General features: G+C 39.1%; 1 protein-coding gene across 1 annotated transcript; it reads right to left on the bottom strand.

Annotated features, from left to right (window-relative positions):
- Positions 1 to 550: 550 nt before the first annotated feature.
- Positions 551 to 10,784, bottom strand: cryba1a (crystallin, beta A1a). Its single transcript, XM_028808319.2, has 6 exons — positions 10,443 to 10,784; positions 9,213 to 9,279; positions 7,835 to 7,953; positions 5,691 to 5,832; positions 3,418 to 3,560; positions 551 to 917 (listed from the first exon to the last, which is right to left on the bottom strand). Exons 2-6 carry the CDS (start codon positions 9,249 to 9,251, stop codon positions 770 to 772), a joined length of 591 nt encoding a protein of 196 aa, XP_028664152.1. The 5' UTR covers positions 9,252 to 9,279; positions 10,443 to 10,784; the 3' UTR covers positions 551 to 769.
- Between the last annotated feature and the right edge of the window lie 11,352 nt (positions 10,785 to 22,136).

Raw genomic sequence — 22,136 nt, 5'->3', positions numbered from 1 at the left:
GTCACTTCTGTAGGTTTCTCATTTTTTCACCCCTGGAAATAGAAAAGATGACATTTTTGTGATATCCTTTATATCACTCTGTGCCAGAAGACTTGTATGAATGGAGGAAGCCAGCTTGTTTTAAGCCATACTACATAGAATTTCGCTGTGTACACATAAGAAGTGTGACACATGTCTGCAACTTACCTGAGCTGCCTGAAAAGCTTGATTGTTGTAACCTGTTCAACTGACCAATAAAAGGTGTAATTTTGCTTCACTTCTCATTCCATCCATAATGGCTAACACAGTACTTCACCAGCCTACTACTATGTACACATGAAAATGACTTGTCAAACATAGCTTCCTCCAATCAAGGCACAGATCTTAAGATGTGTAAGAGATTCCATGGAAGCTTTAACAGTTCCAAGAGGTATCAGCTAATATTTAAGCAGGAACCTTTTTATTATGCCTGGCAAACCTTTACACAATTTTGTTTTGCCTGTGAATAACAAAGTGGGGTGGACAGCCAGTTTCTAATTGCATTTGAATCTAAAGAAGAACACACAAAGCAGAATTGCATTTGCATGATAATTGTGTTGTACTTTATTCTTGCACAGCTGAAAGTAGAAGATGGTGAGAGTCTGGGATGTTTCACAGTATAGTACAGACTTTGTGTCATTTGTAGGATAGGAGAGACCTGTGAGTAGACGTTAGCACCAAACTGCAAGCCTGCAGCTGCTCTCTGATGTGAAAAGGGATACTTTAGGTAGGGATCAAGAAGAAGTCCTGCTCACTGCTGAATGCGACGGATAGACTGCACCTGGAAGGTCTGAGCGTGAGATCCCCATTCTCTCCAGTGTTTGTATTCGCCACCATGATGGTCACACTCCATGATGTATTGGTAACCACGGTATCCTGGGTACTGGTAGCACACCCATCTGTGGAGTAAAGGAAAATGGCTAAGAAATAGTTTGGGCTCAGTGGATGGCATAAGGGCTTTTATTTTTGGCTCCCATTCATACATTTTTATAGTTTTCACTTTAAAGAAAGTACATGTGTGCCTCTAATTTAAATGATATTTACTCATGGAAAATGTAGCATTTATCCACTTGTGGGAGCTTTTGGAGGAATAGTGTACTTTCAATGATACTCTGTCCGTTGAACATATGTCTTAGGTTATTCGGTCAGATGTTTCTGCAGTGCTATTCCAATGATCTCACTGTAGAGGAAATTTAAAGGGAACATTGGATGGAAAGGGGTCAATGATATGTTTACAGAAATTATACACATTTGAGGTCAGTTCATCATCCCCTGGTGTTTTGGTCATCATGGGGTAATGTAAACCTTCACACTGGACCTTTATCTGTTTGAGCACCCACATGTATGGTTTTTATTAGGCTTTTTGTTGTGCATGGATAGAAAAGACTGGTCTGAGAATAAAGACAAAAGCTGGTAATAAAAACAACTTAAGTATTTCAAGAGCCAGGACTTTTCCAGCAAGTAACATACAATATATGAGGCACGGCCCGAGTATTGTGGGTCAAATATCATAAAATTAAAGAATAGTAGGCCCTAAAGACTATCAACTCAGTATGTGTAGATGCATTGCTGCAGCCAATGTTAAGGGATCAGGGTTAGAAGGGTGTAGTGTAGAAAGACCAGCACTTCAGTAGCAGCTTTGGAGTGAGGCTCAGTTCCAGTGTGAGATATACAGTACAGTCAAGTGGTATGTATGTGTTTATTGCATATCTGATGTTTATCTTACCTGTGAAATGTGGCACTGGCTGAGTATCTAAGGTCAAGACTTACCCTTTGTTACATTAACAAAATATCTGAAATATCTATCAGTTGCTAAGTGCCTAGTGAAAAAAGTGAGGTTACAAAATGGAAGGATGGAGCTTGCTCTACAGTCACAATGTTTCTTAGCTTAGCTTGCTACCGCTGTAAAATATGGCATTAGTGGAATAGCTGAACTGGGCTCTCCTGTGCTCTAAAATATATAGCTAGTTCCATATTTGACTTGTGCTTGCTGCTTTGTGACTGCATAGCACTTTGACTGTTCTTTGATTTACAAAAATCACAGCATATCAGTGTGTCATTTCTTAAATGCATCTCTAAATTCAACTTGTGGTATTAAATATAGCAACAACTTGTTGTGAAGTGCAGCCACATTAGCATATGTTAGCTCAAAACACTCTCTTGTAAAATGTACAACTGACTGTGTATCTATATTGTACTTGTCAATATTTTCATGTAAGCCTCAGGAGTGAAATTACTTTCAGGTAGGTTTTATTTTTATATTTAATGCCCTCCTAGGTTCAGTGCACCTTGAAATCCCATAGGGATTCCTCATTATGTGGACAGAATTTGCAAGAAGGATTTGAAATTTGTGGTAAGAATGCTGTTGTAATCTCATGGTCCAGCTTGCCATTTCTTGTGAGATGCCATTGACTGAGTAGTACACTGGTGCAGTGTTAGCACTGCTGTCTCACAACAAGGAGACTGGGGTTCAAGGAGATTCATGTTCTTGCATGTTCCCATGGGTTCTCTCCCACAATCCAAAGATGAGTTGGTTAGATGGGTTGGTGATGCTACGTTGGCTCCTGATGTGTGTGGGATCACTATGTAATGGGCTGGTATTTTGTCCAGGGATTGTTCTTACCTTGTGTCCAGTGCTTGCTGGGAAAGGCACAAGCTTCCCTGTGACTTTTTTCTGGATAAGCAGGCTTAGAAAATGGATAGATGGATCACATTGACTTATATGCTGAATGGATGATACAGACTCCAAACTCAATTTATTATATTACTAAATCATATATACTGATCTGACTCAAGTGATCAATATTTCAATGATGAGTTAATGGACAGATGTTATTTATGCTAATTAGGCTTCAAGCCACTTTGTTTCCTGTCTATTTAAGCAAATCTGTCTTTATGTGAACTCATTATGTGATTAGTATTGATAAAGTTTGTATTTGTATCTACCTGTGAACCTGTCACACCTCTCTGTGTCAGCATTTAGTGAAGAGCGCTATACGATAATAAATTAAACCAAATTATCTATGCGTGATTAAAAACCCAGACAGTAAAATCTATTTGTCTTGCCAATTTGGAAACTCTGTTTGCAAACTTCACATAGAGAATGTCCATCCACAGGACTCAAAGTAAGGACACTGGATCCAAGAGGCAACAGTGGTACCTACTGTGCCACCATGCCACCCATAATGGTAATAAATAATGAACTGAGTTACAGTGTAGAAACCAGCATGTCTAAGTATCAGAAAATACAATTCAAGCTATCGTTACTTGAATTATGGCAGTATCGTCTTAATTTGCTCCCCATGAGATGTACAGCAGTAAGGGTATATCTGAATTTGTCTTGTCATTCAGTAAAATGCAGTGTTGGCAGCAAGTTTGAATTCAGAAAAATTCACTTACGCTCCATTCAAAATCTTCATGGATCCAATCTCATTGTTGCACCACCCCATGGCCTGCAATGAGGGATAGTCGTCACAGATTTCCCATTGTCGGCCAATGAAGTTCTCTCGTTCAAACACAGTCATCTTGGACTCTTTATGGTTCTAGATAGTGAGAGAAGGAGAATTGTTAACTGGTTAGGATTATACAGGACATATTACCATATCTGTGGGGCAAGCTAGTGATTCTTTTCAGAAATCCCTGAGCTGTCATCGTCTACTGGAGCAACTTTGAATTAGGAGTAGACACCCCCACTCCTGCCCCCTCTACACTGCAGTATGTCAAACTATATTTTCCTGTGCTTTGAATAGAATACAAATTATATACTAAAGCTCTGACTAACAGGAAAGTCGGGGAAGACTTGACCCAGTAGAAAAAAAAATACAACTTGTTGAAAGCAAAAAGAAAATTCACTTCATCAACTAGGAATATCTTAAAAAAGCAACAAGTTATGTTTGTGATATAGCAGTAAATTGTCACATAATTGAACTGTTTTTTTTTTTTTTCAAATCTCAAAGATTAAATCCAGAAAAACTATGGTTCCTTATGAGCTGGTAGCGTTGTTATGGAGGTATTGTGCACATCTTGGCCCTTTCTTTTGAAAATGGTAAGCTTCCCAAGCTGAGTTAGGAGGAGCATTATGGTTGCAGGATTTCATTGAAATCTCTTTATTTAATCAATGACCTGTCCCTTATTCTAGCTGATGTTGTTTGTGTTCTCTTTCCTTAGAGTTAGAAATATATACTTCTACGTGTGACATCATATGGCTTTCAGAAAGATGTAAGCTATTGACATGGACAAGCAGAAGTCCATTTAGTCCCTTTATTAAGTAGCTTCATTTTTATTAAGTGTTTGATCTTGTTTTTCTGTAGTTTCATTTACCAGCAGCAACAAGAACTTATTACGTTGTGTGTTTTTTTTTTTTTTAACTTGTAGGGGCAGGCTGATTTTTATGCGGAAGCTGACAACCAAGGAAAGAACGTCCTGCTGGGAGTACAAAGCAGTCAGAGTCATGGTGGACTCATTAGACAGTGTACATAAGCAATCAAAAAAGCTTATAGGATGTTATGTTAAAGATCACAATGTGTGGAGTACATCTTAAGCTGTATATAACTCACTAGTGAGGCCTCACCTGAAGAATTCTGTGCCATTTTGGTCTCTATATTATTAAAAGACATAGCAGCGCTAGAGAAAGTTCAGAGGAGAGCAACTATGCTGATTCCTAAGAGGTATGAGCTATGAAGAAAGACTGAAACAGTTTGAATTTTCAGTTTAAGCAACTGGAGATTCAGAGATGATATGATCAAAATTTATTAAAATTCTGGTAGTAATTAATACAGTGGATCCCAGCTGTTATTTTAAAATACATTCTGCAACAAGACCACGCGAACATGGGTGGAAACTTGTTAAGAGCAGATTTTGCACAAGTGGTAGAAAGTTTGTCTTCCTACAATGAATGATAGACACATCTAAAGTGAATAAGATGGCTAAGCTTGTTGAACTGAATAACCTGTTCTCGTAATACTTGTTATTATATTCTAATGCAGCTACGAGGAAAAAGGAACATGGGAGTTTTGTATCTTACAAACAGAAGAGAGGCTTATCTGTTGAATGTCTTCCACAGAATGGAAAAAGTTTTTTTAAAAAAAAGTCAAGATTGTGGCTGAACTCGGCATAGCTGGTAAGCTATGATACAGCACCAGTGCAGTCAGGCAGCACGTTTATTAGCTGTCAGAAAAAGAGGTGAGTTCATGATACTTTGGAAACGTGAAACTGTCCTAGAATGTTGTTATTGAACTGTCTAATTGGACAACCGCTGTGATTTCTTGTCACCTGACATCCACAGGCAAAAAGATCAGCAACTGCAGTCGTCAACTTTATATCAAAAAATGTGGCACTGCCTTTAGTCTTAAGTTGTGGTCAGCCACTGTGTGCTCATCATAATGCTGCTGCTTTAACAAAATATATTTTAAAAGAAATAAAAGAGCAAAATCTTAACCAGTAGTTTGATATACAAATGAGATTACATTCAAAAAGATGGGCATTGCTGTAAAGACACAGTAAATGCTGAAAGAAGGAAGCAACATGCCACTACAGTATGTGCAAATAAATACTGGATTAGCCTCTAAGTTAAAAAAAATAAAAAAAGCAAATTAGTTGGTTAGCATCTCAATTACAGTGAATTTGATTAAAATAATGTGAGCTGAGCAAAGTGTATAAAGACTAGTACTTACAGCTGAACAGATGGGGCGGAAGGACATGAGCCTTTCAACGTGGTAGGCATTGCTGCCACTCCAGGCTTCCCAGCGTGGGTATTCTCCTCTTTCCAAGACAAACTGCTGCCCACAGAAACTGGAGTGTTCATACCCCACCCAGCTGGAAATTAGAAGAAAAGGAACATATTGAGAAGTAGAATGAAAAGTTTGTCCTGAGTTGATGACTGCACCCATTAAAGCATCCTCCACTCCTGCCACTCCCCTTGAAGCTGGACATGAACATATGTAAAGAGCTTTTTAGATCTTCTTTTTTTTAATTTCAACTCTATTTTAATGTCCACTGCACAAGAAGCTTTGAGGCACAACAGCTTAGTTGAATTAATTTTTTTATATAACACTAGGGGGGGGGTCCAACATGGTCAAAACTCTGGCCCTGAGATTTGCTTATAGTTTAGCAAATGCTAAAACTATTGGAAATTGTCATCTGTGCAACATAAATGGTAATCTGCTTGCTGAAGTATTGCCAATTGCCAGTATCTAACTTAATACACAGAAGGAATACGACTTCTCCTGCATGATCACCAGTGATGACTTTGCTGGAATTTAATATTTATGCAGTTTTACAATTTGTAAGCATGTGCCATAACATAGGCTTTATTTGTTGACTGCTAACACACAACTGAACTACTACTGTTCTTAGTGGAGAGGATGTGTATAAGGTATTTTATTTTACATATGCACGTTAAATTGGTTATATTGACATAAGAGTATCATTCCTAATGAAGACAAGACAATGATATATAGATGTATACTATATGATGTATGGTTTTGTAGAAAAATGAGCGTTGCATGAAAACGTCACATGAACACATTGCACAATTTCGCTAAACTTTTATATATATATATATATATATATATATATATATATATATATATATATATATATATATATATATATATATATATATATATATATATATATATATATATATATATATATATATAAAGAGAGAGAGAGTAGATTCTACACTGAGGACAGGCTCAAGAAATGTCCATTGAGATGTGGTCCCCTGCCTAATTAGTCCTTCACCCCATTGAGTGCTAACCTGTCACCTAGCCAAACTGGAGATTCAAATGGGCTTCAGAGCAGGTGCAAAGACAAGATCCTATATTTTTCATTGACTTACTGCCAAATCATTTGTTATTCTTACTTTTTTTCTTATTTCTGTTGCACTTCTTTTCACTTTAGTGGAATGCAACAACTTGCAAAAAATAATTTTTCAGTTCTGATATTACGGATATAAACATTGTAAGGACTGAAGTGGAAGGACTAGCATTGCAAATGGGATGGAGAAGAATGGCTTACCCGGCTGGGAGGCCATAATGGATGGACAATGTAATGGGGAAGCAACCCAACTAGGATTGCCAGTTGGAGCATATGGGCCATAATGGATGGACTGAGACAGTTTATCCCCCAACACAGGAGGTGGCAGTGCTGGTCTGATATGATCCCAGTTTGGATACCCACACGGTATCATGGGACCTGTAGTCTGGAAGGGCAACCCTGTTTGGGTCACTGGGTGCCACCAGAGGGCACTGCCGAGAGTTCTCCCTACTTTGGGGGCTTCCATTTGACATGAAAGTGCTTTCTACAGGCTATGACCCTGCCATCAAAAGTACTCCCTGGTCTTGTAGAAAAGAAACCACTCTGCTTTACCCAGATGAATCAGAGTTGGGCAGCAAAATTAATTTGGAAGAATGAAGGGAGAGAGGAAAGGAACTTACAGAATCATTGATTGTGCTATTTTGGTCAAAGCTCACTTGTTCAAGATACTGCCAATGATAAAGAAGACTTTATTTGAACCAGTGATTGTGTCTGGTTGAGTTGTGTCTGGGTTTTGAGGAGCTGCTACACCCCCTGGTTGTCACAACCTTAAAACTCAAGAGTACAATTAAAATCTCAAGTTACTTTTGTTATCTACATCTGTTCTCTTTGTAAACACTGTATATGAACTGATTTCAGTTGGGCTGTGTCTATAAATCTGCTTTGGGTGGTATGCTCTGAGAATGGCACAATATAAATTAAGATTTCTGAATTAAATCACTTCATGTAGTTTATGAAATTGCAGGATAAGCTGGCCTCTTCTGGGCACCTTACTTACACGCCACATTCCACCTTAAGTGATCGAATATTATCAAAGCCGCACTCCATGATGTTTTGGCAGGAAGCTGTGAACTCCATACGTTTGCCCTGGAAACACTCTTGATCGTAGACTGTGATCTGAGGCAAAGAAACCAAAAAAAGATGTTGCCAGGTTGTTATTAAAAGAAGGGGTAGTGTTATGTAATGACAAGAACAGCACCAAATACCATGTGTGCTATGTGCTAAATGAAAAAAATTGAAAAATAAGCACAGATACTAGTTGAGAATTAAAAAAAGACCGAAGTCTATAAGCTCTGTAATGTCACTTTTACATAAATAAGTAACTTTTAATTGCCTATGGTTGATGACACTGAAACTAAAATGAAAGAAGCGAGGATAAGAGCAACATCTGATATGGCCATTTGAAGGAAGAGACTTCAAACCATCTGTCCATCCTTTCATCCCCTTACCCAGCTCACAGTCAGAGAGGACTGGGGTCCATCCAGACAGCACTGGGTACAAGGAGGGCACAACACTGGACAGAGCAGAGGTTGTTGCAGGACAGCCACACTTGCTCTGGATACACCAGTTTAATTAACCTAACACACATATCTGGGATGTGGAAAGAAAAGATATTCAAATGGGGGGAATGAGCAAATGACATGTGCCAAGCCTGGAGCTAGCAGCAAATAAATGTTGAGTACAATAATATTTGGGGGTTTATTTTATAACAGACAAACACTTTATTAACCAAGATACACTATACACTATCAGCCTATGTTTCTGCTTTCTGCGTTGGCCTTGTTTCTCATCTAGACTTTTGTTTTATTTTTAATGCATATGTAGATGCAAAATTACGCAAGTGATTCTTACTTCTCTGACCTTATGTGCTTGTATTTCTATGAATACGTGACATTTTTAGAAAATGTCATTGGCTACCCAAGAACCTTTGAAATTGACAACTGCTTGAGCTTATCTGATGTGTGTATACAGTCTGGTGTTATCTTCATTGTCTGTTGCTTGTTTTATACTTCTTGAGATATGCAGCAAAGCATCCAACTGCATTATGCATGCATATCAATAAAATTTCAACATGAGCTAGAAACATCCTGGGTATGATGTTAATCATCATCCAGCGCTGCCAGCAGGTCCTGCAACTTACAGAACAAACTTGGGGGCTGGTGACAGGACTGGCACTCCAGCCAGTGTAAAAGAAACTCACATTGTTCCAGTGTGGTGCAGAGGTGTCACCCGCAGCACTCTGGTCCTGATCCAGGGGGTTTGTTGTGTGGTGGGTGTGGCAACGTATTCTCAGTTGCTCCCAACCCCCAAACCCCCCCCCCCCCCCCAAATCAACTATAAGAACATGTATTGAGATTATTAAAAAGTGTCCTTACCTTCCAGGGTCCCATCGGCATAGGATTAATCTGCGCCATTTTCCCTGTTTTCTGATTTTTCTGAAACCTGAAACAACAAACATTATTAAATTTGGGAGGTGGGGGCAGTCACTCCAAGGCTATCAATTTACTGTCAACTACACTGCAGCCCCTCATGTGAGGTAGATATTTTATGTCATAAGGCTGTGCGCTTGCTCCATTTTATAGCTTTTATATTCTCAGATTGTCCACCTTTTCCATTACAAAGTCACATCATGTCACATCCATCCTAGGACATACATATGCACGTTCTTTCGAAAACCAAACCAACTAACATTCAGTAACCTACACTTCTATGAGATGTAGAATGAAGCCGAGATACTCTGAGAAAATTCATGTAAATGCCATTCCAAGTTGGGTTTTGAATTCAGGTTCTTAGAATTGTGAAGTAGCAGTGGTAACCTCTGCTCTACAACATACATAAATATCCATCCATCCACTGACTGAACACATTAAACCCAATATGTGGTTTCTGATGGCCAAAGCCTATTCCAACAGTATTTGTTGCTGGACACGAACAATTCCTGCACAGGATGCTAGTTGAATGCAAACCCACCTTTACTTATAAGGAGAGTATGGGAGAACAATCCATGCAGACATAAAGGTGAGCAGAGATTGTCCTTTACAACAAAATCCATCCATTGATCTGTTTTGTACCTGCTAATCCATTCATGTTAGGGTCGAGCTGGTGCCTGTCCCAGCAGCATTAGGGTGCAAGGTGGGAATGAACTCTGAATGGGACAACAGTCCATCACAGTGGGCACTCACTCACACTGGGCCCACAGAGAATCACCAGTTAACATACTGTATGTATGCGGGTTGTGGGATGAAAACCCTCATGTCCCCTGTATATTAAAAATGTATCAAATTGCAGTGTGATGAATATATACTTTTATAGTGTATGATTATATTAAATTACTATTAAGAATGTAATAATATATGTAAATAGCATCTTATGTTTATTGGTTGGTTATTTTTATTTCATCACATGCTTCATATGCCACAGTGAAGTGCTGTTATTTTAATCCAAATGATTTTACATAAATACTCACACACACACATACACACATACCATACTACCATTGTTTGCTTTTTTATTTCCTCCCTGACCCAGTAGCACAAACTATGCTTTTTGGCTGAGAACAAATATATTTAAAACAAAATTAAATAATTTGAATAGACAACACTCACCTGACCTCCCCAAAAAGCTGTGCACAAAGAAGGTTCCACAAAAGCGCTCTTCAGTCCCAAAGCGCTGCAAGTGGGCTATTTATATACCATGCAACTGAATAGTACTGCCAACCATCCTGGGCCCTGAAGTCAGCATTTTACTTTGGCCTCCATTGTCTGCTCTTGAGCCATGGGATTTGGCCACCAACAAGCCGAATAAGGCAGCTAGTTTTACTCAGGAAGGGAATAGATGTAAGTCTGATAGCCAAAGCGTATCCATAGTGAGCTCCTTTTGTAGCAGTGGAGGATGGACAAATAGATATTAACAGACAGATGTACATGATATCTTACCACTCAATAAAATCTATGAGACAAAAAAATCAATTTGTCAAACTATTTTTAGATGTCTTTCAATGGTATGCTCTGCTCCAATTCCAAAGCAATTTACTTTTACATCTACAAAAAAAATAAAGTGATAAGCTATTAGTTTGTTAAAAAAACAAATAAACTATCTACTGTAAATGTGAAGCAATGGGGAAAATGCATCTATTTGATTGCACTATTGATGAACAGCACACCATAATGAGATTTCTTTGGGCAGAGGGAGTGAAACATGCTAAAATTCATCAGAGGATGTTGGTACTATACAGAAGGGAAAACTTTATGAATTGAAAGAGAGGGTTAAAGCAAGAAGAACAAGTGTAACTGATGAAATTTGATCTGGTCGACCATCAACCTCATGCACTCAAGCCCACATCAACATGGCGAATGCCTTCATGAGAGAAGACTGACAGATTTTTTATCTGCTCTTACAGCACATTCAGATATCACTTATGGATCTGTACATGCCATAGTGTATGATGACTTGGTGTACCATAAAGTTTGAGCAAGATGGGTACCCAATATCTTACTGCACAAGCAACAGAGCGTGGAGGTTGCAACAGTATTGCTGCTCCATGACAACTCATGACCTCATGCAGCGACCACAAAGGTGGAAGCAATGTGGTTTGAACATCTTCTACATCCCCCTTTCAGCCCTGATCTAGCACCATTTGACTGACACCTTTTTGGTCCACTTAAAGATGCTCTGCATGGTCAGAGGTTCACCTCTGAAGAGGAGGTTAAGGAAGCAGTGCAGACCTGGATTTGGGAGCAGACGAAAAGTATCTTCTCCCAAGGAATGAAGAAGTTAGTGGAACAATAGAAGAAGTACATCCACCTGCAGGTAGTTTATGTGAAAATGCAATACAACTGTTATGTTCATCTGCTTGCAGGTACCAGCATTAAAGGGTAAGCTGCCTTTAAATTTTTAGTTCTTACATTGAATTGTGATTCAGAATTGGTGGTGGGTGTGTGAGTTAGTTTGTATGTGATAAACTAGTATCCCATTAAAGATTGGTTCCTACACAGTATTTCTTGCAAGATGAATTAGATAGATAGATAGATAGATAGATAGATAGATAGATAGATAGATAGATAGATAGATAGATAGGTTTTATCTATCTATCTATCTATCTATCTATCTATTGTAGCAGTAGGGGGCGCTAGAGCTCCCTTGAACCCTCAGGTACAAAGCCAGCCACGAGGTAAAAGTATAATTATTATTTATTAAATAATAATAATGTGCACCAAGCACACTACACTCCACACTACACATATAAATATTAATAATCAATTCTTCAATCCAACAATTAATCACAATACCAATCCTCCACTCCCAGACACTTCGCCACCCTTCCTCCCAGCTCAGCTCAATGTCTGGGCTTTCCCAGAGTCCTTTTATAGCCCCTGACCCGGAGGTGTTCCTGCCCAACAGTCCACAAGTCCTTATTACTTCCGGGTCAGGGTAAAAAGTCCTTTTTCTTCAACCTGGAAGCACGTTGTTTCTTCTTGTCATGTGATCATGACGCACTTCTGGCTTATAGGGCACGTAAGAGTCCAACAGCCTCCCTACAGCGACTCCCGGTGGTCCCCAAGGTATCCAGCAGGGTTGTGCATTGAAACTACAAAGTCCATGAGGCCCTGCTGGAATTCGGGGTACTTCCATGCTGTCGGGAGAGCTCCTCCTGGCGGCCTGGGGGTGAGGGCCGGAAACTTTAGCCGGCCACCCATCACACTATCTATCACCACATATTGCCAGGACATTTAGGATGACACAGGACAGGAACAAGGTCTACAAAGGGTCTTGCTAAACTGGTTAAATCTTTCACATGCCTTGCACCAAGTGCTTTTGAGGTGTTTTGGAACAGCATGTTCAGAAAAGGGAGGAATGGAATTAGCCAGGTATGAGTGATAGAGTTAGTGTTCACTACTGGCCTGCCTTGCATGTGATGCTGTGAGATTAGGCTAGGACTTCTGTTGAGTGTAATAGAAGTCAAATGGAAAATAGAATCTGGCTTTGGGGTGTCCTTCAAAACACTGTGAACATTTATCATATGTATAAATGTAATGTGGTGTTAGTGTGTATATCATATATGACCAGAAAGTACAGCCAGTTTGAATAAAACCAGAAAAGCTAATACAAGATGGACAGACTTGTACTTAAGGGGAAAAAGGCCCAGAGAAAATCCATTCTGTGCAGACCCTCAATGCCAACTGCAAGATCTAAAATTCAAAAAGCTCATTAGGGAATATCTTTCACTTTATTTCTGCGGTTTCAGGAAATGTACCTTGTTCCCTGTGTTATATGAAAGTACTGTGATTTGTATGTCACTTTCTGCATGTTTGTATACATGAGGCATGGCTCTGTTTTATGGGGATAAGTTAATTTTATTCTTAATGGGATGCACATCATTGTAATGTTTGTCAAATTAAGGATTTGAGATGTGAACATGACATGATACCACACACAAAAGCATGGACACAAAAAATTTAAATAATTACGTGGAAAGCTAAACTTGAAAAATGAAATTTCATAATAGAACAATACCTAAAATCATGGACTGAATTAGAACAAATGTTAAAGATCACTTGAACAAATATATACAAAGATTTGCAGTGCATCTAACTGTAACAGAAGTCAGATGAGAAAGAACATAGTCAAAAAGTTTCTATATTCTTAATTTCAGCAGGCATGGATGCTCTGTGGATGAAGAGGAACAACAAAATTACATACTGGTAACTGAAAAGTTTTAACTTTTTTGAACTCCAAAGAAAAATGAAACTTATGGAAGATATTTGTTTTAACAGTAAAGTTTAGAATGGGACAGAGTCTGTACGAATTTATCATGGATTTCAAATTGAAAAGCTAGCCATGTAATTCTGGACATTTCACTGATTCACTAATCCACGATTTTTGGTGGGCTGGCGCCCTGCCCAGGGTTTGTTCCTGCCTTGCGCCCTGTGCTGACTGGGATTGGCTCCAGCAGACCCCTGTGACCCTGTGTTAGGATATAGCGGGTTGGACAATGACTGACTGACTGACTTATCTATGATAGGATTGTTATGGGTGTGTGAGACAACGGGATGCATGAACAGCTGCTATGGGAAGCTGATCTCATGCATGAAAAAGTCACACACATTTCCCAAGCAAGAGAAATAACTCAAAACAGAATTAAATCTTTGGGCTCAAATAAGTTAGGAGACACTGTTCACAAAATGAAAAAAACTTCAAAGCAAAAAATATAACTATGCAAAACAGAAAAAGCACAATGGGTGCATTCTCTTGAAATAGTTGAAAAATATGGAATTCCCAGGTTGTGTTGATCCGAAAGAATTAAATATTATATTATGAGAAAACATTTTCAGTTGCCAACCAGAGGACATATTTTCGGGGACGTTCTCTAAGCTTTATGCTTTGGCAGGCTTCTGGCAAACATGTCTTGACAAATAGAGTTCAAGACTCTGCACTTTTAATGCTACGTTTGGAAGGTATTAGTTCAAAGGGTTATCTTTTGAATTAACATCTTCATCTGAAGCTTTTTAAAGAAAAGCTTCAACAAGTTCAACAAGTTTTTCAGAATGTACCAGTGTACTTTAATATGAAGATGATCACTGGAGAAGCATCACAAAAGGCTTAAATTAACACTAAAAACTGCTAAAGCTAGTGGTTTGAAACTAAATGCTAATAAATGTCATTTCAGACAAACTGAAATTACATTCTCGGGAGAGAAGTGACACAAGATAGAGTTAAGATTGTTTAGAGTCAGGTCAGGTCAGATTGGGGAGCATGCACAGGTACAGTGTGTTGCTGCACCTACCACATGATGAAACAGCTCGGGATCCTGGTTGCCAATCCCCCATGCAGACACGCGATCCAGTCCCACCCTGCGAAAATGACCCTCTATCTGCCGCAGCCAGGTGTTACATGGGTGTCCCCTTGGCCTGGTTCAGCCGCTTGGGTCCTCAATAATGAGGATCCTGAGAGCCTGATCACCCTCAGGGATTTGCTCTGTATGGCCATAGGCCGTAACTGATGTTCCCTCACAATGCAGGTATTGTGCTTCATTCGGACTCTGTGAGCAACCACTGATTCGACATAAAGTCAAACCAGTGGTACCAAGGATTCTCCAAAGAGATACAGTACCAAAGGATACCAGTCTTCATCTCACATCACTAGATAGCATCCATGTCCCACAACCATATAGCAAAACAGGAAGCACCAGGACTCTAAAGACTTGGACCTTCATCCTTTTGCAAAGATATCAGGAGCGCCACACACCCTTTCCAGCGACCTCTTGGCTCACCATGCTCTCCTAATCCGTTTACTGACTTCATTGGAAGAGTCACCAGAGACATGAATGTCACTGCCGAGGTAAGTAATCCTCTCAAAAAGGTCAACATTCTCTCCGCAGACAGACCCACTGCTGATGTCTGTGCCCAAGAGTTCATTAAAGGCCTGGAGCTTTTTATCCAGGACACTCGCAAGCCCAGACACTCAGACTCCTCTCTGTCTCTCGAGAGCCCTGATCTGAGCCTCCATTGACTCCACGAAGATTAGAGCATCATGGGCAAATCAAGATCAGTGACTCTTCACCAATGGATTGCCCCACAGCCGCTGAACCCAACAACCCTGCCCAACACCCAGTCCATGCGAGCACTGAACAGAGTAGGAGCAAGACCACACCCCTGACAAACCCCAAAATCAACTGGGAAACACGTCTCCACTCTGCACAGCACTCCCAATATAAGTATACAGGCTGGCCATGATATCTTCGAGGGGTCCTACAAAATTTCAGAATATCCCAAATGGCAGCTCCATCAACTGAGCGAATGTTTTATGAAAATCGACAAAGGCTGAAAAAAGAAACTCTGCCAATATTCGCATTTGTGCTCCATGGAAACCCTCAGTGCCAGGATGCGGTCAATGGTAGACTTCTTAGGCGTAAAACCAGACTGCTCCTATTGCTGGTAGGAGACCAAATTATAATGGATCCTATTGAGGATGACCACAGCAAGGACCTTACCTTGCACCGAGAGCAGTGTTATCACCCTGTGATTGCCGCAATCCAGGCGATCACCCTTCCCTTTCCAGGCAGGGCGACAAGTCCTGTTTTCCAGTCAGCTGAGATGACACCTGTCTCCCAAATAGAAGTAAAGATTGCTTGCAATGCAAGGAGGACAACCTTACCACTAGTCTGGAGAAGTTCACCCCTGAAACCAGGAATTGTGGCAGCAAACAAAACAAGAGCCAGGGAAGGAAGAGATTCTCTGGCAATGATGGAGGTGGCTAGGCCACAGCATCCGCAAACCAGACAAGCCATTACATAGAGCCCCCAGTGAAAGAGGGAAAGAGATTGGCTAAGAAATTCTTGGTGGCATGACATAGAGGAAGATGTTAAGAGGATGGCATACTCCTGGAGACAGCTGGATAACTGACTCAGTACCGAGATGTTTGGAGAACTCCAGTTGACAGCCTATATCCCAGAAGGGAGGTGTGATAAAGACAGAGAGAAGGTGGAAGAGAACTATTGCAAAGAAAGGTTTAGCAAATGCAATCAGAGGGTACAAAAGCTATTTATTAAAATGGAGAAATACATTCTGGTAAACAACTATTGATGGGTGACATATTGTCCCAAACATTTGACTATTTGGTGGAGCTGGAAAAGTATGAGTGGGGTGAAATTATTCATATTACCGTAATTAGAAAGAATTGTCCTGTCTCAGATGAGGTAACAAGAGCTACAGCTGAAGATGATGTTTTGAAAGAAGTCATTACAGTAAAGAAGTTACATGGTGTTTGTGTTTACAATCAGTACAGAGATGAATGGTCAGTCTTACAGTAAATGGAGAATCATTTAAAGGTTCTAGGGTTGTTTTACCTAAGGTCCTACAGCGTAACATACTTTTTAAAATCCACAAAGGACATCTTGGTGTGGAGAAATCAAAAAGAAATCTGAAGACTGTACTTTATTGGCCTAACATAAGTGCATATATTGAAAAAGCAATGTCATGTGAAACATGTCAAACATTCAGAGCAAGCCAGAGAAAGGAGCCAGTGTGGAACAAGAACCCAGAAATGGTGAAACCACGAAGCAGGTTAGGAGCAGACTTATTTGTTTTGAAGGAAAAACCTATATATTATTACAGGATTTATTATCCAAACTATCCACAAATGGCATTGCTGAAAATATACTTCTGCATTGGAGGTAATAACTAAAATTAAATTAGAGGCGTGTCAAAGGTATTTCTGATGTGAGAATGATTGACAATGGGCTGCAGTTTAGCTGTGCATAGTTTAGCTAAGAAAATGGATTGATGGATGAATAGACAAGATTATATTGTATATGAGTGTAAACATGTAGCTCAAAGTCCAAATTATCCACAGTTGAATGGTTTGCTAGAAAATTGTGTAAAATGACCATTAACGTAATAAAATTAGGCATTTGACTCTACATACTAGGATTTTGGTCCATATCTTACCTTGTTGAATTACAGGTCTACTCATCTGTGAAATAGTATATCTACAGTTGAGCTTTTACTACCCTAAAAAGACATCAATCAATTGCAATGAGTGCAGAATGCAGCTGCTAGAATTCTAACTAGGAAAAGAAAATCCGAGCACATCTCTCCAGTTCTGATGTCACTACACTGGTTACCCGTGTCATTCAGAACTGACTTTAAAATACTGCTTACGGTTTACAAAGCCTTAAATAATCTCACTCCATCTTATATTTCTGAATGTCTGACACCTTATATTCCAAATCGTAACCTTAGATCCTCAAATGAGTATCTGCTTAGAATTCCAAGAGCTAAACTTAAAAGAAGTGGTGAGGCGGACTTCTGCTGTTATGCACCTAAAATCTGGAATAGCTTGCCAATAGAAATTCGCCAGGCTAATACAGTGGAGCACTTTAAAACACATTACTTTAACATGGCTTTCTCATAGCTTTGTTTTAGTTTAATCCTGATGCTCTGTATATTCAATTAATTATCATTACTATTCATGGTGGCTCCAAAATCCATACTAACCCCTACTCTCTCTTCTGTCCTTTTTCCGGTTTTCTGTGGTGGCGACCTGCACCGCCACCACCACCTAATCAAAGCTCCGTGATGTCCCTACATTGATGGATTAAAGTCCAGAAGTCCATGTGACCGTCATCATCAAGTCCTTCCATGAGAACCCTGAATACAATGAGGACTGATCATTTATGTTAGGTAGAATGCCTAGAGGGGACTGGGTGGTCTCATGGCCTGGAACCCCTGCAGATGTTATTTTTTCTCCAGCCGTCTGGAGTTTTTTTGTTTTTTCTGTTCTCCCTGGCCATCGGACCTTACTTTTGTTCTATGTTAATTAGTGTTGTCTTATTTTAATTCTTACTTTGTCTTTTTTTTTCCACTTTCTTCATCATGTAAAGCACTTTGAGCTACATTATTTGTATGAAAATGTGCTATATAAATAAAAGTTGTTGTTGTTGTTGTTATTTAAAGAAAGCTTAAAACTAGAAATGCACAGCACAAGCATAATGGACGGGAGAAGAACATAATTACTGAAAACTTATTATGATAGAGTTGCAAAAGGATTTGAAACCAAATGACAAAGTAGAGTTGCCTCATGTTAAAAAATGGAATGTTAAAGCACGAGTTCTGCAAAATATGGCACATAGGTCATGTCAGGTGTAATTTATACAGTGAATTGCAGACTTTTTTTGGATGCACCAGACAATGAAGAAAATGTCACAGATGAGAGTCTCAATTAAATGGTGAGCATGATATAAATGATTCTGAGGTAGAACCAAACAAAGGGACACAAAGGAGAAACTTCTGTTAAGAGGGTCTCATAGAATGATTAAACCTCATCAAAGATTTATTAATCAGATATAAATAACTTTGTATTGTAAGATTGTTCTGCAGTAATAATTTTTATAATAGTAAATAACAACCAATGAGTGCTAGAATTAATATATGTACAGTATATAGTGCTGGAGTAAACTATTTGATAAGAGGGATGTGTTGCATATATTAGTGCGATTTGTATGTCACATTCTGTGTGTTTGTGTATTTGATGACTTTTGTCAATATAGTTAACATATTCCTAATAGGTTGTTTGTTAAGTAAAATATCTCTATTCAAGTTAAATGTGAATCTTCACTGTGTTGATTGAGAGATGAGAACACAAGATTCCCTTTCACATATTATTACATTTTTAACGAGCTTCTGTAAAACTCCAAATTTCAAACAAACCAAGTTTATCTATCTATCTATCTATCTATCTATCTATCTATCTATCTATCTATCTATCTATCTATCTATCTATCTATCTATCTATCTATCTATCTATCTATCTATCTATCTATCTATCTATCTATCTATCTATCTGATACAGCAGTGCTTATATCAGATTTCTCAACGGTATAACTCAGGAGGAGTTGCAGCCTTTTCTGACAGCAAAGAACATCAATGAGGATGAGACATACTGTACATGCCCACAACAAGTAATTTAAGGATGCCAATCAAATTAGAAACACATCTTTGAAGCCGGTCGGGATGGATCAGGATTCTATTGTTAAACTAAAGGAAAAGTAAGAAGTACTGTCGTGGAGAAAACTTCTTCAGAAAAAACACACATAGTCTCTGGATGACCAGTCAGAATAGACTTTATTGCAAAGCCCTTGAAATCACAGCAGAGGACATAAAGCCTGTCTCAGTTCAATGAAGTGAGCCCCTTGCTTTGGGTGAGTCTCATATTTATTACAATTCTTACCTCAAAATGTCCCCACTTCACACTGTTTCTCATCATCTGCTGTACATGGTTTCTCATGATAATGAAATCGCTCAATACCTTTTCTCATAACAATCACCTGGTCCTGTGGTCTTTTTCACAACAGTTACCTTGCCCCATAGACCTTATCATAACAATGTTCCTTCCCAGTCAGTTCACCTTCTCATAACAATTGTCCTTCCAAATCCACACATTCTCATAATAGCCACTTTGATTCGAAGGACATATGTGCTACCTGGAGATTAGCATCACCCAATTACCCCTCCCTGCATTCTCACACTCCTAATCCTGGGCTGTTAAAGATTGATGACTTTTTGGTTAATCAGTTCTCAGAATTTAGTTGGAACCAGGAGGACCCACATGTGAAAACTAGACTGCTCAACTGGAACCAGGAGGACCCACATGTGAAAACTAGACTGCTCAACTGGAACCAGGAGGACCCACATGTGAAAACTGGACTGCTCAACTAATACTTGTTTGTTGCACTAACATCTCTTCAGGCTAAAATCATGGGCTGGTAGGTGGCAGGATGCAACTTCACTGATAAGGGCTAAGGTGCAGAGGTCCTGATCAGACAAGCATAGTGCTACCTGACTGCTTGGAAGAAAGACAAAATACAAGCACTGTGAAGAAAACACAGAAACAACTTTTAAGGGTTGGGGATTCCATCCCCGTATACTGTAAAGAACATGTTCCAAGCAAAAAACGGTCAGTCATGAAGTACATCAAAAATGACAATGAGTATAGCGAAACACTTACATTTTATGAGATGGGAACAGAAGTGGGAATGCTGGGAAAGGAGGTGCTGAGGATCTTGGGATGGAGTGACGTCATCATTAGAGGACCAGAGGAAATCAAGGAACCCGGAAGCGGCTCGGACTTCTGGCTAGGGTTTTGGAGACAAATTCAAGGCAGTGTTTTCTTGTCTTTCCTGTTGAAATAAAGAGAGAGCGGTTAGTACACTGTCACTGTCCCCTGCCTTACGGTGCTGCGCTGCTTGTTGGGTTCTTTAGCTTCTCCCTAATTGCTTGTGTGTGACAGCATATAACAACAAAGTTTAAAGCTAGCTAGTTTAATACATTTTGCAGTAACTTGATTCATTATTATAATGATTCATAAAGAAGAAGTGACATATAAGTTTAAAAGCTATGCAAAATATATATGTGTACTAATGTGAAAGCTTGCTTATTTTTCTTATAATGAATGCTTATGGAAGCTTGTTTAGTCTTTCAGTTAGAAGCCTCAGCTGCTGCGTTCCCAAACCAAAACTCTGCTTGCTCAGTTTCCTCAGAGAACACAACGTCATTGACTTACAGAAGACAGCAGCCCATATTGCAGAACCAACTCAATATTGTTTAAATAGTACTTGGGAGGCAGGTGACATCTCCAAGCACTACATGTTTTAGATTTGACTTTACAAATAACTTTTAATAAGACTAGGGGGGTCTGCCCCATGCTCGCTACACGCTAGCAACTTCGCGGCTTTGTCACTTGCGTATGTGGAAGCGGATGTACAATTTAAACAGATTGTTATTTTCATGGGAATTGTTACATATGCATAATAGACCTAACTATTTTACATTACAGTGAGTAATTAACCATAGTAAAAAATAGTAAAACATAATAAATTGAAAGAAAATTATGTTTCATGTTGTGTTAGAGGTATTCATTAAGTTATATGTTTTCATTCTGTTTGGCTTTGAAATTAACATGCAAATACTTTTTAAACTTACACTTTTACTGTAAATCTTCAGTAAAAACAATATTTGGAATTAACTTTTTTGTCAATATCGCATTGAATTTTGATTCCGTGTTTGGAGTTACATTGTGACGACGCAACGTATAACTGCCCGTGAGTGAATATCGTTTCTTTCTCTCTAATAAATAAACCGACTTTTTGGAATGTTTGTCCCTGTGATTTGTTATTTGTCATAGCAAAATCTATTCTAATGGGAAACTGTAAACGTTTTAATACAAACAGCATATCAAGATCTCCTTTGGTGTCTAATGTTATCCACGGAAGATGTACTACATTACCTTTCTTGTCACCTGTTAAAATTTTACATGTCAGAATTGTTCAACCAACTTTTAATACAACTAATCTTGTCCTACTGCATAGCCCATCACTCATACATAAATTACACAATAACATTATGACGATACATCCTTCTTTCAACAGTAATTCGGCCAGTGGAAGACCGGACAGTGTTAACGGTTGTAAATATTCTACAGGATCTTGTAAGTTGATGTTTTCATCTTCCGCACGATCATCACCAACTGTTTCAGCATAGTCTATTGATACACATTTAACCAATTTGCTGTGTAACCAATCAACAATTTTTGAGTAAATTCATTTGACTTCATTTTTTCTCTGTGCTATCATTGCCTGTGTACTCATTTCTTCTGCCCATAACCCTTCGGGATGAAATTCTTCATTAAGATTTGGAACTAATAAATTTATAAGACCTGAGAGCACAGAAACTGTGTCTGACAAAGCGTTCACACGAATGAGAGGTGAGAGGACTGTGGGTGTGGGCTGTAAAGGGTTGAGAGGA

Source organism: Erpetoichthys calabaricus, chromosome 8, assembly GCF_900747795.2.
Source record: "Erpetoichthys calabaricus chromosome 8, fErpCal1.3, whole genome shotgun sequence".
NCBI classification, from domain to species: Eukaryota; Metazoa; Chordata; class Cladistia; order Polypteriformes; family Polypteridae; genus Erpetoichthys; species Erpetoichthys calabaricus.
The sequence above is the reverse complement of the archived record's forward strand: the minus strand, read 5'-3'. Positions and strand labels throughout refer to the sequence as shown.